The sequence below is a fragment of the Catharus ustulatus genome, chromosome 22 (genome assembly GCF_009819885.2).
Source record: "Catharus ustulatus isolate bCatUst1 chromosome 22, bCatUst1.pri.v2, whole genome shotgun sequence".
Lineage (NCBI taxonomy): Eukaryota > Metazoa > Chordata > Aves > Passeriformes > Turdidae > Catharus > Catharus ustulatus.
In genome coordinates this window covers 10,829,821-10,844,911 of record NC_046242.1, presented here as the reverse complement: position 1 = coordinate 10,844,911, position 15,091 = coordinate 10,829,821, and the positions used below count along the sequence as shown (strand labels likewise).

The following is a 15,091-nucleotide window of genomic DNA, read 5'->3' as shown; positions in this document are numbered from 1 at the left end:
AAAGGAGAAAGAAGACCCAATGTGAATGGAAAAAATGTGGATGGTTCCCAGTTCCGTGCCTGCTGCAATGGGACTTTCAAATTCAGACATTTCAGCTAAGAAAACAAAAAATCTGGAATGCAGGAGCAGAGAGCAGCCCTATTTTAGCTGTGACTCCTCCCTATGTGCTTGGCCTCCAAGACAACTCAGAAACTCAAGGCACTCCTTCCTGAGCTATAAAAAGAGCTGGAGTGGGACTGCAAGAGCCAGGAAGACAAACAGGGGAGTAATTTGCCCTCCTGTTGAGGACATGGGTAAAGCCAGGAGAGGTTCTTGCTCAATCCAGCTATTGAAGCGCCACCTAGGAAGGAGAGTTGTGGCGCATGGCAGAAATTCCAGGCTGGACCCCACCTACCAAAATGCTGTCTGCGATATGTCCTAATGCACCCCACCACCTCCCACCCTTCCTGTGTGAGGAAAAGGTCTCAGATTGGCCCCATCCATCACGCCAACACAATTCTGGGTTCCCTGTGCTTGGGGAACCCAAGTGTACCATGGTGATCAGGGATAGAGCATGGAGCATCCCCTGGGATCACAGGGTGGAAGGAGCCCCACTGAAACGCAGCTCCCCTTCCCCCAGGCTGCTGAACGGGTTAACAGCCTCACCTGACACCTGCTCCATGAGTTCCAAAAGGACAGGATGGACTGCGTGAGTTCCACGTGACCATAAAATTCAGCAAACTCAGGAATACCCACCTTCACCCTCTCCAGACAAGTATTTACCTCTGCAGAAGCAGCCAAACTTTGCAGACTGTTGGAACATTTAATTCCCATTTGTGAAGTGCACAAAACATTCCTAGCTGGAAAAACATCACCAGGCACCATCAGGAGAGATGAGTTCTTCAATGGCTTCACTGACTTAGTGCAGAAGCAGCATCTCTTCTGGCACAGCCACTCCCAGCCTACACTGACTTCTTCCACACCCAGAAAGTTGAAGTCTTCCTTCAGCATTCCCTTAAGACCTCAGAAAATCTCCTCACGCCACTAACTGGTGCTGTGGGACTTTCCTCCTGAGCAGTTCCAAGGGCTGTAGAGCTGGACTGGGTGGTCCACATGAAGCAACCTGAAGTTGCCACACTTTTGTAACCACAGTTCTGGAGGATAGATAACAGATGGGATGAGAGGGCATTGCCTCAAGCTGAACCAGGTGAGGTTCAGGTTGGACATCAAAAGGAATTTCTTCATGGAAAGCGTTGTCCAGCATTGGAAAGGGCTTCCCAGAGAGGTGGTGGAGTCCCCATCCCTGGAGGTGTCTAAGGAATGACTGGACATGGCACGCAGAGCTCTGGGCTGAGTGACAAGGTGGGAATCAGTCACGTGCTGGACTTGATGACCTTGGAGGTGTTTCCCAATCCAAAGGATTCTGTGATGTCCACATGCAAGGATCAGCAAGGTGAGGGCCAGCACTGGTGTGACCTGCTGCCAAGCCCACGGAGATGCCAGAGTGCTGATCCATGCTTTATTCAGCGGGATGCAGAGGTTGCATTTAGTTCATTTAGAGATGGGATGCAGAAGTTGTGGATGAACTGTGACTTCACCAGGATCACATTGGGGATCTGAGGGTCATATCAGGCTTGTGCAGAAGATGCCAATTGCTCCTTGCAGCAGTTCAACAGAGCCCTCCTGCGCCTGATCCTGGAGAAAGATATCCCTGCCCATGGCAGAGTATTGGGACTAGATGATCTCTAAAGGTCCTCCAGCCTAATCTCAATGTTTTAAAATAGTCTCTTAGCATAGGGAGCTGCCTTTTGTAACTGTGGAATTGCAGTCCCTTCTTTGGTGGGACACTTCTCCAGCTTGCCAAGCCTCACACCAAAGGAGAGCATGTCCTAAGGGTTGGTTGTGGTTGGTGATGTGAGATGAGGATGGGCTTAGCTCTGTATCTGCTGCAGAACTGGACTCTGGCCATGGCTTCTAACAACATCTTCAGGCCAACACAGGGTGTCAGGCCCCACCACAGGCTGGGCTGGGTATGTCCATCAGCTTTGTCCTGGAGCCTGTGCCCTCCACAGTACTTGGCACTCACTCACGAATACCCTTCTGCCCCTTGGTTGTGCCAGTTTGGTGCTTCAAGAAAAAAGTGCCTTTGTTCCCACCAATGCAGAAAGTACCCGTCCAGTGGCTGGGAACATTGTGGACTGAGGAATCAGGCAGCTCCAGAGTTGCTCTAGCTGTACTCAGCTCATAGGGAGGTTGCTAGGCTGGTTTGATGGTTTGGCCATGAAACTTAGGTTCAAGGGGGACTTCAGGTTTCCCAAATGTGCCATATTCAAGTCTTGAGGTGAAGAAGACCCTTTGTTACTTTGCAATAGAGCAAACTAATAAAATCCTGCTGAGCTGTGGCTACTTTTTGCCAAGACTTCCATAACTTTAGATGCTATTTTTATCTAGTCTGACTGGTAGCCAGCATTATGTGATGACAATAAATCCCAGTTTAACACCATCAGCCTGTGCCCTTCCCGGGTGAGTGTTTAGTCCTGTTGTTCCAAGTGCTTGCCATGCTGGAAAGAGGAAACTTCCATCAGAGAAAAGAATCCTTTGGGAGAAGTGGCTTCTCTGACCAGGGCCAGGTTGGAGACTTGCTGCTTATTGTTACCATTTGTCTCTTTTATTGGAATAAAAGATGGATATGAACAGCTCAGCACTCTTGAGAGAGCCCATGGCATCGTGCTTTGTTTGAATTACCAGATGCTCATTGGAAAATAGTTTTTTTCCGTCATTATGTTCATATGAAAGTGAACAAGAATACAGGGTTTCATAAGTGCAAACTGTGTTGCAAGGTGCTTGTGCCAGAACCCCAGGGAAACCTAGGAATTGTCCCTTCTCCTAAGAGCCCAGAAAACAGGGGATGACATTAGCAGGGAGACCTGAGCAGTCATGGCCCACTGGGACACCTTAAGAGCACAAGGAAAGCTTGAACTCACATAACACAGAATACTGGACTGTTTTTCGTTGGAAATGACCTTAAAGATCACCCACTTCTAGCCCCTTTAATGGACAGGGACACCTTCCACTAGAAGGAAGACGAGGGTGCTCCAAGCCCCATCCAACCTGGCCTTGGACACTTCCAGGGATGGGGCAGACACAGCTTCTCTGGGCAACCTGTGTCAAAGCTTTACCACCCTCACAGCCAGGAATTCTTCCCAGTATCCCGTATCTATCCTCTGTCAATCTGAAGCCATTCCCCCTTGTTCTGTCACTCCAGCCCCTTCTCCAAAGTCTCTCCCCAGCTCTCCTGGAGCCTCTTTAGGCACTGGAGGGGCTCTAAGGTTTCCCCAGAGCCTTCTCTTACCCAGGTGAACACCCCAAGGTATCCCAGCCTGTCTCCAGGGCCGAGGGGCTCCAGGCCCCAGCATATCTTCGTGGCCTCCTCTGGACTCGCTCCAACAGCTGCACTTTAATTCCTGTAATTGTTTAAAGCCAGGCTGGACAGGGCTTGGAGCAACCTGGTCTAGTGGAAAGTGTCCCTGCCCATGGCAGGAAATGGAACAAGCTAAGCTTTAAAGGTGCCTTCCAACACAACCCTCTCAGTGAGTCCATAATAAACTATTCAGTGTCTGTGTACACCTTTGAGAAAATAATTCACCTTTCTACTGAGGACTGGGATCATTTACCATGCCCTGAGATTAGCCTGGAACAGCACACAATGTATAATTAGTCCAGCCATGGGCTGGACTCGCACATCTGGGCTAAAACACCAGCTGTGCTGCCTGTTTCTGCTGTCACCCAGGGAACAGACTGTCCCCAGGAAGTTTTCTCATTTGGTGACTGTGCAAAATAAATCAGCCAAGCTGGTGGCAGGGATGATGGCAAGGATCCAGCCCTTCCTCCAGCCCTCATGCTTCTGTATGACCCCCAGCTGCTGACCCTCTGTCCCAGGTTCAGAGGGCACAGAGCCAGCAGCAGGTAGTGGGATGAGGATGGGCACGGAATCCAGGGGCTTGTGCTGGAGTGTCATGTGCCAGACAGTGCTGGAACAGGCGATGCTCATCCTGGTCGCATGGGATGGGATGTACATGGGATGTACATGGGATGATGCAATGGGCTGCAATTGGTACCTTCTCTCCATCCTTGGATTCTCAGTCTTTCAGCCAAAATTGTCCCTCCTGCAGCTCCAGCCCCTGCTCAGAGGTTTTTTCTTCTGGGAGAGCAAAGCTGGGATGAGTCACCCCCTCCTCATGAGAGATGCCGACATCCCATGTGCCCTTCCCCACTGTTTTCACCGAAATTTTGTCATGGCCAGGGGCAGCAGAGGGGGCCATACTCAGTCAAGAGTCCTCTGATGGGGAGTTTAGTAAAAACCCTGCCTTTCTGGCTGTTTCTCCTCAGCTCTGCAGATAGATGGAGTTAAACTGGATAAATTTCAGAGGGCAAGGACCCCCCTGCACCCCTCAGCACAGGACATCCTTGGTGGGGAATTACATGCTGAGTGAGAGGGAAAGGGGTTTTTGGGACAGCAACATCCCCCAGCATCCCTGTCTTCCCACTCAGCCTCTGGTGTAATTCAGGGCAAGTTTCCTCCTTGTTACTTGGTGGTCCAAAACCATCACATTTTCCCAGCTACAGAAGCTCCTGGACTTGGTGGCAGTACTTTCAGCACCAAATCTATTCATCCTCCTGAGGCTTAGCTGCTTCTGGAGTCCATCCCCACATTAAAAACTCAGATATCTCTGCATCTAAAATAGATATTTCTATATCTAAAAAAAACTCCTAAACCCCTCCACATTCCTGTGTGCACTAATGAGAAAGGCAGCCCCATATCTGGTACAAGACAAACTATTTTCTTTCCCTGGGGATGGAAATAAGTTTCTAAGAGGGACTCTCTAAAAAGAGATGAGATGACTCATTACTTCACCGCTGAAGCTGCATTCAATCCCCAGCACCTCTAGTTCCCAGTAAAAGCCAAGAGACTGAAAGCACCGGGGTTCACACAGCATAAAACCCAGGAGCTCCTTTTCTTGGAGATGAAATTAATCCCCTGTATCACCTACTCCTCCAGGATGGGCTCAGCTGCCATCAGCCCTCGCTCTCCACAGGCAAGAGCTATTTTTTCCCATTCTTGCTAGTGTCAATATGTTTCTTTAAATATCTTTTTGGAGAGGCTGTATATATATAGCCCCACTCTGGTGCTTTGAAAGGAGCCTCATTTCCTGTGTAAGAACTGAAAAATCTTTGGCAAAGCTGCTGGTGGCTGCAGCATCTGAACCACAAAAATTGTTTTTTTCAGTAGTAAATGGTATTTCCTTTGCAACTGTGAGTTGGACTGAGCTGGTCTGAAATCAGTTGGTTCATGTGTCTGAAACATACAGGACCATATTCCTGATTTTAAAAATGATGGGAGAAAAGGATTAATTGCATTAATGGGAGTGTAATGGTGGCCCAGAGGTGGCACAGCCCATGAGAGGGTCAGAATGGGCAGAAAGCTGCTTTTAACCTGCATTTGGCTGTGAAAAAGTTGGGTTCACATATCAAAAGGATTTATTAACTGACACTGAGGGAGAAAAAACAAATCAATTTAATTTCCAGCTGATACTTTTTCTTTTGCACCATCTCTCTGCACCTGGTTTTGAAGAAGGCTCCTCCAGCAGCAAGGTAGGAAGCATAACAGCTTTGCAGCCCCTGAGGGATGACTCATGGATATTAAGGACATTAAAACCTTCCCGAGGAGATGCGGCAATAGCTGCATTCAGAGTTCTGCATCTTCCTGACATGAAAATGCCACACCTGCCCACTGGGAAACCTTTAGCAGGAGGGTCTGACATTCCCAGTACCACCCTGGGGACTCGGATGGCAAGGGTGGAGAGGTAGCCAGGTCAGCAATCACCTTGTGCTGCAAGTATGTCTTTGCAGGGTAATTTCTGAGTCATATATTACTTTAATGCTGCACACAGCCCTAAGGACCCAGTGTGTAAATGCGCCAGAGGTAGTGGTGGTGTGGGCAGCCCAAGCGGTCCCTGCTTCCCTTTGCTACTCCCTGAGTTTCCCAGAAAAAAACTGCAGCCAAAGAACCTAAAATGCAAGTTTTTTTATATTTTCTGCAGGAATTTTAAAGACGTGTTTCCTCCTAACCCTCACCCTTGTCAGGATGGATTACCCTTGGAATTGTCCCTATGGCCATGCTGGGTATGCAGACACACCTGCTGGTATAAAGCTCCAGCAGCCATGAGCTCTGGGAAACAACATGGAATTTCTGTAGCTCCTCCACAGTCCCAGGCACTGTCTCCACTTCATGTCCTCATCCCTGGGACACAGGACAGACTCAGGACAGGGCAGCCTGCAGTGGTATGGGATATGATGGCTCATGATGGAGCACAGTTGGACACTGAAGCAGTGCTCAGGATGGGAGACACAAGAGAGTTATTTCATGACTTTGCAGCCCAGGAGATGACAACACAGCACCATAGCATGCTGCCTCCCTTTCACCCAAAACCCATAGGGCTGAGCTGTGTCAGAAAGGAGATCTTTCCACACCTCCAGCCTTCCAGGAGTCAGCTGCTGCTTTGCTTGGGAATGTCATGCACTACTTCTGGGAGTCTGCAGTTGCACCCTCACTGATGCCCTGCTGGCTATATCCCTGCTGGCTATATCCCTGCTGGGAATGAAGGGAAATTTCCTGTGGCAGTCCAAAACATGAGTGAAGGAGCAGGAGAGCTTGGGACATCAGCCCTGGTGCACCATCCCTGCCCCAGTGAAGTCCTGTGTCCTTCCAACTCCATTTTCACCCTCAACACTTCAGCTCATCCAATTGTTGGAGCATCCAGTCTTTGCCAACCAGCCAAGCACAGAAGGAATTTTACTCCTTGGCTCCATCATGGCACAAGGATGTCTGCTGTGGACAATTACAGTGTGTAAAGAGGAAGGAGAGAAGGCGGGAAGGTCCCAGGGAGGGAAGATCCCAAGACCCAACCTAAACAAAGAAAAACTTCCCTGCAGATCTCCAGCACCAGGACAAACCCATTAATCCAACCAGGAGAACTTGGAGGGGTTGTAAACATCAGACATCATGTGAAATACAAACATTTTTCTTAAAATATGGCAGAATTTTCACTTTTGGTGTTTTTTCTCCTCTGTTGGTGACCTTTGCTGTGACCAAAGATTTGTGCTGAGGTTGAGGTGATGAGTGGTGAATCACCACATGAAACACCAGCAAAGGGGGAACAGCCATTGCGACACTCATACTCCCATAGCAGGGCTGCACCCAGCTCATCCCGATGGCAGCAGAACTGCAGGATTTGGTGTCCCTGTTGCTCAACTTCCTATGAAAACTATCAGCATTGACAGAAAAGGAAAAGAGGAGCCCTTGGCTGTGTCTTGTTCTCCCTGAGCTGCTCTTGCCCAGCAGGCAGCAAGAACAGCATGAAAGGAACGTCGTGCCTGGGCATGTCCTCAGGTTTCCCACATTTGCATTCCCAGGAAAATTGAGACACCTGAACAACTGTAGGAGCAGAAGAGAGGCCACCAACGAATTTATTACTATTTGTCTCCAAGCCAACCAGATGGATGTTGTCAGGGCAGAGTCGCTGTGCAATGTAATGACCACAATGGAAGCATACTACCACCATGGAAGCTTTCCACCACCGGAATATCACACCACTGTAAGAGCATCCCACCACCATGGAACTATTCCATCACCAGTTTACCACCACCATGGAAACATCCCACCACTACAGGAGCATCCCACCACCAGACCTCCCCACTATTAGGGTGCCCACCACTACTACGGCTTTGTAGGATGCTCTTATTCTTCCAAACCAAGCTCAGGCCACAGAAATTGGGTGCTGCCAACCCAAGCTGGATGGCCCTGCTTGGGCCAAGGGCCCAGAGGCCCATTTGGACACACTTTCTGCCTGTTTGGGCTCTTTTAGCCCAAAATAGGCTTTGTGATGCATGTGCTGCTGCCCTGAGACACACAGGATTGGAGGGGAGGGAAGAAGTCTGTACGTGCTGAAACACAGGGGAAATTTTCATTTTAAAGCCATTTAACAGATGAAACTTTTCTTAAAAGAAGTCACTTTCAAAAAGAAAAAACCACAAACCCACAAGTTTTTCTAAAAAAAAACCCTCTGAAAGAAGAAGTTGAACAAAACCTGTATGACCAAGACCTAAGGGCTGCCTGGCAAGCTCTCCCAAATGGAAAGAGATAATCACACAAAAAAATAAATACATTTTAAAAAAATTTAAAAAAGAAAAAAAAGGAGAAAAAAAAAGGAGTGAGAAAGGGAATTGTATGGAGCTGAAGCACAGAAGAAGGAAAAGCCAGCCAGGGCCATGTTGTGTCATTAGTCTGGAAATCAGATTAGGAAGATGAAATCCAGCTCATAGTGATATGGGAAGCAGGTGCTGCTCCACTGCCTTCTCCACTCGGCCCTTCCCGGGAAACCACGAGTCTCAGGGGGAGCCTGTGAGAGCTCCAGGCCTGTGGGGCTGTTGCTGACACAAGGAGCCAGAAGGTTCCAGCAGCAAGCCAGTTTCACTCCTACCTTTAGCAGTGTGAGTAAATAATTGATGTCTGAGGTAACCTGAGCAGGAAGCTGAGCAGAGCCCTGCACATATCCTGCATCCAACTTCACACACCCTGGTGGGTTTCCTTTCCACAAAACCCCCTCAGACCTGATCCTTGGTGCTTATTTCCATCCCTAAGCCATCTCCCAGTGTTGTTCCCACTCTGGGTTCATCCAAGTCTGCTCTCATGGTCCCACTACAACCCTTGCTTCTGCTTCAGTTTCTCTTCCTCTCCTGCAGCAGGTCTGGACAGCTCTGCTTCACTGGCTCTTTCCATCCCCGGACATGGAGCAGGGCCAAGCTGTCCCAAGCTCCCTCTGCTGCCATCCCTCCCTCTTCACCCTCCCCATGCCTCATCCAGGCATATCCTCAGCTGTTCCAAGTACATCCTTTCCCCAAATCACCATTTTTTTCCAGCAAAGCACCCCTGCTTCCCCTCCAGCTTAGCTGCCACCTTTCCTCTGTGCAGGACACAAATCCATTGCCTAAAACTTGAGTGAAGAGCCCCCTCCAGACATTGTGGATGCTGCTAAGGGGCAAATTCTGTCTGCTTTTCAACATATTGGTGCCTCTTCCCAGGAGTCACCTGCAGGGACAGACCCTGCCCCCTGCCCTGTCCACACCTGGTGTCCCTGAGTGACATGGAAGCAGAATCCAGTGGGGTGACTGACTCCACTGGCAAAGAGCCACTCCACGTCCCCTCCAGCCAGTGGAGACACAATCTAAATGTGCCCAGGGTGGTTCCAAGGACAGGGTGGCACTGTCGTGGTCATGATGCCCGGCTGTGGCATCAGGCCAGCGGGTGAATGTTCCCTAGCCCCACTGGTGGGAAGGCCAGGTTGAGCAGCCATTGCTGGGCTGGGCTACCCCGGGTGCCACTGCACCCTGATGTCCCCGGGCATTCCTCCAGGGCAGGGTCAGCCGCATCCCTGTCGCCCCGCGGGAACCCCCTGCCCTCCGCGGGTGGGTGGGGCCAGGCCCGCCCCGTCAATCTCCACCTACCTGTGACAGCCCCGCCCATGGCGCCAGCCCCTCCCGCCTGGCCGGCCGCGCCCACCCGCCCGAGCCCCGCCCCTTCTACCAAAACCAACCTGGGCACCTCGAGCTGTCCCCGCTCACCTGGGCTGGCCCCGCCCACTCACAGAACCCTCGCCCACTCGGGATAACCCCGCCCGCTCGGCACAGCCGCGCCCAACTGTACCGCTCCAGGTACCTCTCGGGCTGTTCCCATCGGACCGCGCCCCAGCCTGGCCCAGCCCCCTCAGCTGGCACCTTCCCTTCCTCGCCGTCCGCATCCCCCACCCCGCCCTGTCCCGCCCGCACCTGGGCGCGCTCGAAGCTCTCCCGCTCCGCCTCCAGGCCGCCGCCGCCCCCCCGCCGGCTCAGCACCTTGGGCAGCGGGTTGGACACCTGCTTCATAGTGCTGCTCACGCGGTCCATGGCCGCCCCGAGCCCGCCACCGCCCCGGCCCCACCGCCCCGCGCAGCGCCACCGCCGCCGTGCGGCCCCGGCGCCATTGGCCCGCCCACCTGCCACTCACGGTGGGGCACGCCCCACGGGCACCACCCTTCCACCCGCAGCTCCACCCCCCAGCCTGGCTTCTCGCCCTCATTGGCTCTCGGCCTCGCCCCTGCGTGGCAATCACCAAGCTCATTGGTTCGGATGGGTATCAGTCAACGCTGGCTCCCTCCCTTCCAGGGTCCCCTGCCCTCTGCCCCTCCTACAGGGACCGTGCCCTTAGCACAGCCCCCCCGTGCGCTGTGCTCACGCCTTCGCGCCGCTCTCTGCTGTAATTGGCTCACGGCCCTGCCGCTCACCCTTCGGTGTCCCGCCCCTCACGGGCGCGGGGCGCTGCGCCCCCTGGCGGTGGTGGGGATGCCGCTGATGCCGTGTCCGCGCGGGGATCGGGGTGTGCTCGGGCCCCGCCGGGAAGGGCTCGGCCGTGTCCGGGGTGCCGCCGCGGGTTTCGCCAGGCCCGGGGGGCCGCTATCGCACGGCTCCGAGCCGCGGCTCCGAGCCGGGTCCGCAGGCCGAGGGGGTCTTTGTAGTGCGGCCACGCGGCCTGCGAGGTTGCGGCCCCTCAGCCGAGCCCCGAGTGTGACCATGGGGGTGACGCGGCATCACTGACTCCGTCTGAGGCGCAGCGCGGGGCCGAGACCTCTGGTCAGGCTGTGCTTGGCGCACCGGGTGGCTCAGGGCTCCCCAGCCCTGCCTGGGGCCGGGGTTGGGGAGGCGGCTCCACATGCACAAGAGATAAGCGACCATTAATGAACATCAGCGCCTGAACGGTCCTTCCTGGTGTGTCGGAGATACCTGGTCTGGGAAAAGATCATAAGAGAAGAATGAGGACCTGATGAGCATCGAAGGTGAAGGGACCAATAACCAATAGGAAACCAAATACTAAGAACTGTGTAACTTGGAACCAGTAAACATTGAACCAATTAATTTCTCTGGGTTTTGACTGTATGAGTATGTGAAAAATCTTGAAAAGAGATGTATGATGGAATGATTTTCTTTGCACAACCCAGGCAATGTGGACGAAATTACTTCTGTTGCACATCCTGGTCAGAATAAAGTAATTCTTGAGTTCTCTATCACTAAAAATTGTTGGAGAGGTTTTGTTTTTCCTGCTGTTTCAGTGACAGGATGAGTTTTAAGGTTTCTTCCATCCCAAACCATTTTGGGATTCTCTCAACCTGGTGAATTGCTGACTCTTTTTTTTTTTTTTTTTTTTGTTTGAAGAGACTGCCTCAGATATGACAAATGGGCTGTGCTGGGATTGTACCAGCTGGGCTCCTGCATTCTTAAAAGCAGATCATAACAAATCAGTGACATGGCTCCAGGCAGGGAGGAACTGTGCAAAACACTGCTAGGGTGATGGGGCAATCTGGGAACAGTTGTTCAGGATGTGGGCCGTCAGGAGCTCTTGTATAAGCAATTCTCCCACTCTATTTTGTGGCTTTTCAGCTGAAATAATTGCCACATCAGGACCCTCCTGGAGCTGCCCGGGAGAGTGTGTGAAAGGCTGTTTGTATCACAGGCCTTCCCAGTCCCTGTGCATTGGCTATCCAATCCCAGCTGGTGGAAAATGGCCTGCACAGAGCAGCGAGCCATTCTTCCCCCCTGTGCCTTGTCTCAACTGCTGGTCTGCATTCTCCTTAATGTACTTTCTGGAAACCTGCCTTCTTCCTTGGGGCTGCTCCCAGGGGAGGTTTAATGGGTTTGATTCATCCACTATTGCAGTGAGGTGATTAATAATTGAATAAATTACATCATTGCTGAAAAGGGGTGGAGGAAAGGAAGAGCAAAGGAGGGCACTGGACAAAGGACCTTGTGATCTAGCCTCATGATCTGGGCCTCTCCCACCCTCCACCTTACTGGGAACATCCTGCTCCTGGAGCCGATGGCAAGGGACCACTAGGCTGAGGCCTGGTATAGCTGCTCTCTCCTACTGAAGAGCAGAGTCACATCCTCTTCTTCCCTAGCCAGGGCTCAGACCCCACTTTGGGACCTGGGCAGGAGTAGAGGAAGGTGCTTGGATGTGAGACAGAACAGGCTGTTTCTACTGGCTGCTCCTGCCTCCCCCAGGAATGGGCTGTAACAGGATGGAACTGGGATGCAGCCCATGGGCTCCTGGTCAGACCACCCTGGGCTGGAATGTGCTGTGGGGCTCTGCAGGGATTTGAGGGGCTCCTTTCCAGTGGGACAGAGTAACTTGTCAGGTAGTTGAGAGGGGAAGGCACAGAGCTGTTCCTGTGGAGCGTTTGTTCCTCTGTCTCAGGTTCCATGGGGAGATGATGGGGAAGGGTGAAAGTGAGCAGGGTAGAGGTAGAGCAGGGCATTGCTCTTCCTCCCCAGCAGGTCCTTTTTGGAAGCCATGGCTGGGGTTCACCTGTTCTCACAGTGCTCTGTTCTCACTCCTCTCCAAGAGGCTGGACTGAAGGGTGATGGCAGAGCCCCTCATGGGAGTGTCTGGCCTGTGTGGGGACAGACATTGTCTGGACATGGAGAGGATAATGTATGCCTGTGTCTATCTGCCTCTGGCAGATTTCAACCACAAGGCCTGTAAGCACTACCTGTCTAGACAGTCAGCTCTTTTGTGAAACCATCTTCACTTACAGCCTCTTCAGCCAACAAGAAAGAGATTGGGAAAGCAGTGCAGATGATTTCCACAGGCTTTATTTTTTCCATGAAAGGGAGGTCAGACAGCAGTCAGAATACATGGGGAACTACAGGTATTTTTATAAGGCTTGGGTGGATTGGAAATAGACCAATAGGGCACAGGATTGAAACCTATCCAACTAGATAGAAGTTCTATGTATAAAATAACCAATTACAAAGATTCAATTCTAACCAATTATCTTCTAGAAAGATAAGCAAGGGTCTAACATTTTTCTAGTTTTAGTCATTTTAAGTAAGTAGTTTTTCTTATCTCAAAGAGAATACCAAGGGGACCTCACAGGGGTATCTGTAGAGGAATCCATCTCCTCCACATATGCCCTCTCTTTTTTCTGGCTCAGCAGTGTGTGGTACCCATCAAGTACTGCTCAGGCCAGGCACATGGGACTGGAGCTCATCCTTCCCCTGTTGCAGGGCTCTGTAGGGCAGTTCCTTCTTCCTGCTCCATGCCCAGAGGCTCTTGTCCACAGGACCCTAAAGGGTGTCTGCTCCCCTTCTGTCAGGACACCCTTAACCTAAAGGGAAAGGATAAGTGGCATGAAAGGGGCCGGAAGGGACTGCAGGGAGACTATGGAATGCTCTTTTATCAGGGGCTGGCAGCTAGAGTCTGTTTTCCCAATTCCATCCCCAGCCACAGCTGGAGAGTCCCAGGGTGCTGCAGCAGCACTCATCATTCTCCTGTGGCCTGGCCTGGGCTTGGGGAGAGCACAAATCCCCCTTGTTTCAGCAGGAAAACAGAATCACAGAGCTCCACAGTCCTTCCTCTGTTATCCCACTGGCTGTGCCGGAGTGGGCTGGCACAGAGCTCTGTGCTAAGATCCTGCTCTTTCCCCCTTGGAGGTGGAAAAAATGGATCCCAAATGGATCCCCTTCAGTAGACCCTTTACACATTTCAAGGCACACCATCCTGATCCCACGCAAGCAGACAAGCTATTCCTGGGGCCACATCTCAAAAGGGCAGTGGCCATGTCAAGCCTTCCATAAACCCAGTACTGCAGTCCCAGATGCAGCCCTGCCCTGGTGATGGGGTAATTTGCTCAGACTCTGTGATAAAAACCACTTCTGAGCCAAAGTGCCCACCTGGAGAGGGCAGGATAGTGGTCCAGACCCAGCAGGAGGACCTTTGGGGAGCAAAGATTGTTTCAGGAGGAGCAGAAGTGGGAGCATGGGGAGGATTTTTCATCTTTTGATCCCATGTTTTGAATGCTTTGGGCTGCTATGTGGGGCAGTCCTGATGTGGGAACTAGGAGAGCATTGGAGGCAGAGCAGCCTAGGATTGAGAGAGGGTCTTGGAGAGGACTCCTTGGCTAAGGTGCTTGAGGCCCATGGGGCCCTCACCTCTGTCCTGTCTAGGTCTCCTACTTGCCTAGGTGTTACAAGGAGGGCTGTAACCCCAAAACATTGTCTGCTGTGTTTTCTGCACGGAAGTCTCAGCAACTGCCTCTGCTTGCCCAAGAATTCAAAAGCAAAGCTGAAGAGGTTTCTAGATGGATCTGCAAGAGAAGACCTGAACTCCACAGGATGCTGGGCTGCAGGGGCAGCTGCCTAGGCGAGAAACCAGCTCACGAGCAGGACCTGGAGGTGGGAACTGTTTTTGTTACTGGCTAGAGAGCTTCCCCTTGGAATGACCAGCAGGTCCAGCTGGAGCACCCTACTGAGTGCAGGTCTCTTCAAGGCAGGACATGACAACCTGGTTTCACAGAATCAATTGGTTGGAAAAGACCTCTGAGATCATCAAGTCCAACCTATGACTGATCACTACCATGTTAATCAGACCATGGCACTAAGGGTCAGATCCAGTCTTTCCTTAAACACCTCCAGGGATGGTGATCCACCACCTCACTGGGCAGCCCATTGCAATGTCTTGTCACCCTTTCTGTGAAGAAATTCTTCCTAAATCTTTTTTTTATTTCTGTGTTAGTAGCTTTGGCTGCCAGAGCAGGATCACAGAGGAAAGTATTTCTGTTGCGGTGTGCAGAGTTGGGTGTGGCAATCTTGTGCTCACTGTGGAGCAGTGTTGGGAGAGCACAAAGCAGGTAGTGCAGCAGAGTATGGGCATGGATCTGGAGACCCAGTATATCTGTGTCTTCCCTTTATGATACAGGAAACCTTCTGGCTCTCTACAACTGCCTGGCTGGAGGGTGGAGCCAGTTGCGGATCAGGTTCTGCTCCTAGGGAACAAGTGATAGGACAAGGGGAAATGACCTCAAGTTGAACCAAGGGAGGTTCAGGTTGGATATTATGGAAAACTTCTTCACTGAAAGAGTGGTGAAACACTGGAATGGACTGCCCAGGGCAGAGGTGGAGTTACCATCCTTGGAGAGATTTAACAGAAATAGAGATGTGATGCTTAGGGCCATGGTTAGTGGTG

The 15,091-nt window shown here is 51.7% G+C and overlaps 1 protein-coding gene across 3 annotated transcripts in view; it reads right to left on the bottom strand.

Annotated features, from left to right (window-relative positions):
• Positions 1-10,019, bottom strand: part of HIP1 (huntingtin interacting protein 1) — a 42,794-nt gene extending 32,775 nt beyond the window's left edge. For all 3 annotated transcript variants that reach the window (XM_033077992.1, XM_033077988.2, XM_033077989.2), the window contains exon 1: positions 9,865-10,019. In XM_033077992.1, coding sequence (XP_032933883.1) covers positions 9,865-9,981 — 117 coding nt within the window. In that variant the 5' untranslated portion in view covers positions 9,982-10,019. The remainder of the gene's footprint in view (positions 1-9,864) is intronic.
• Positions 10,020-15,091: the final 5,072 nt, after the last annotated feature.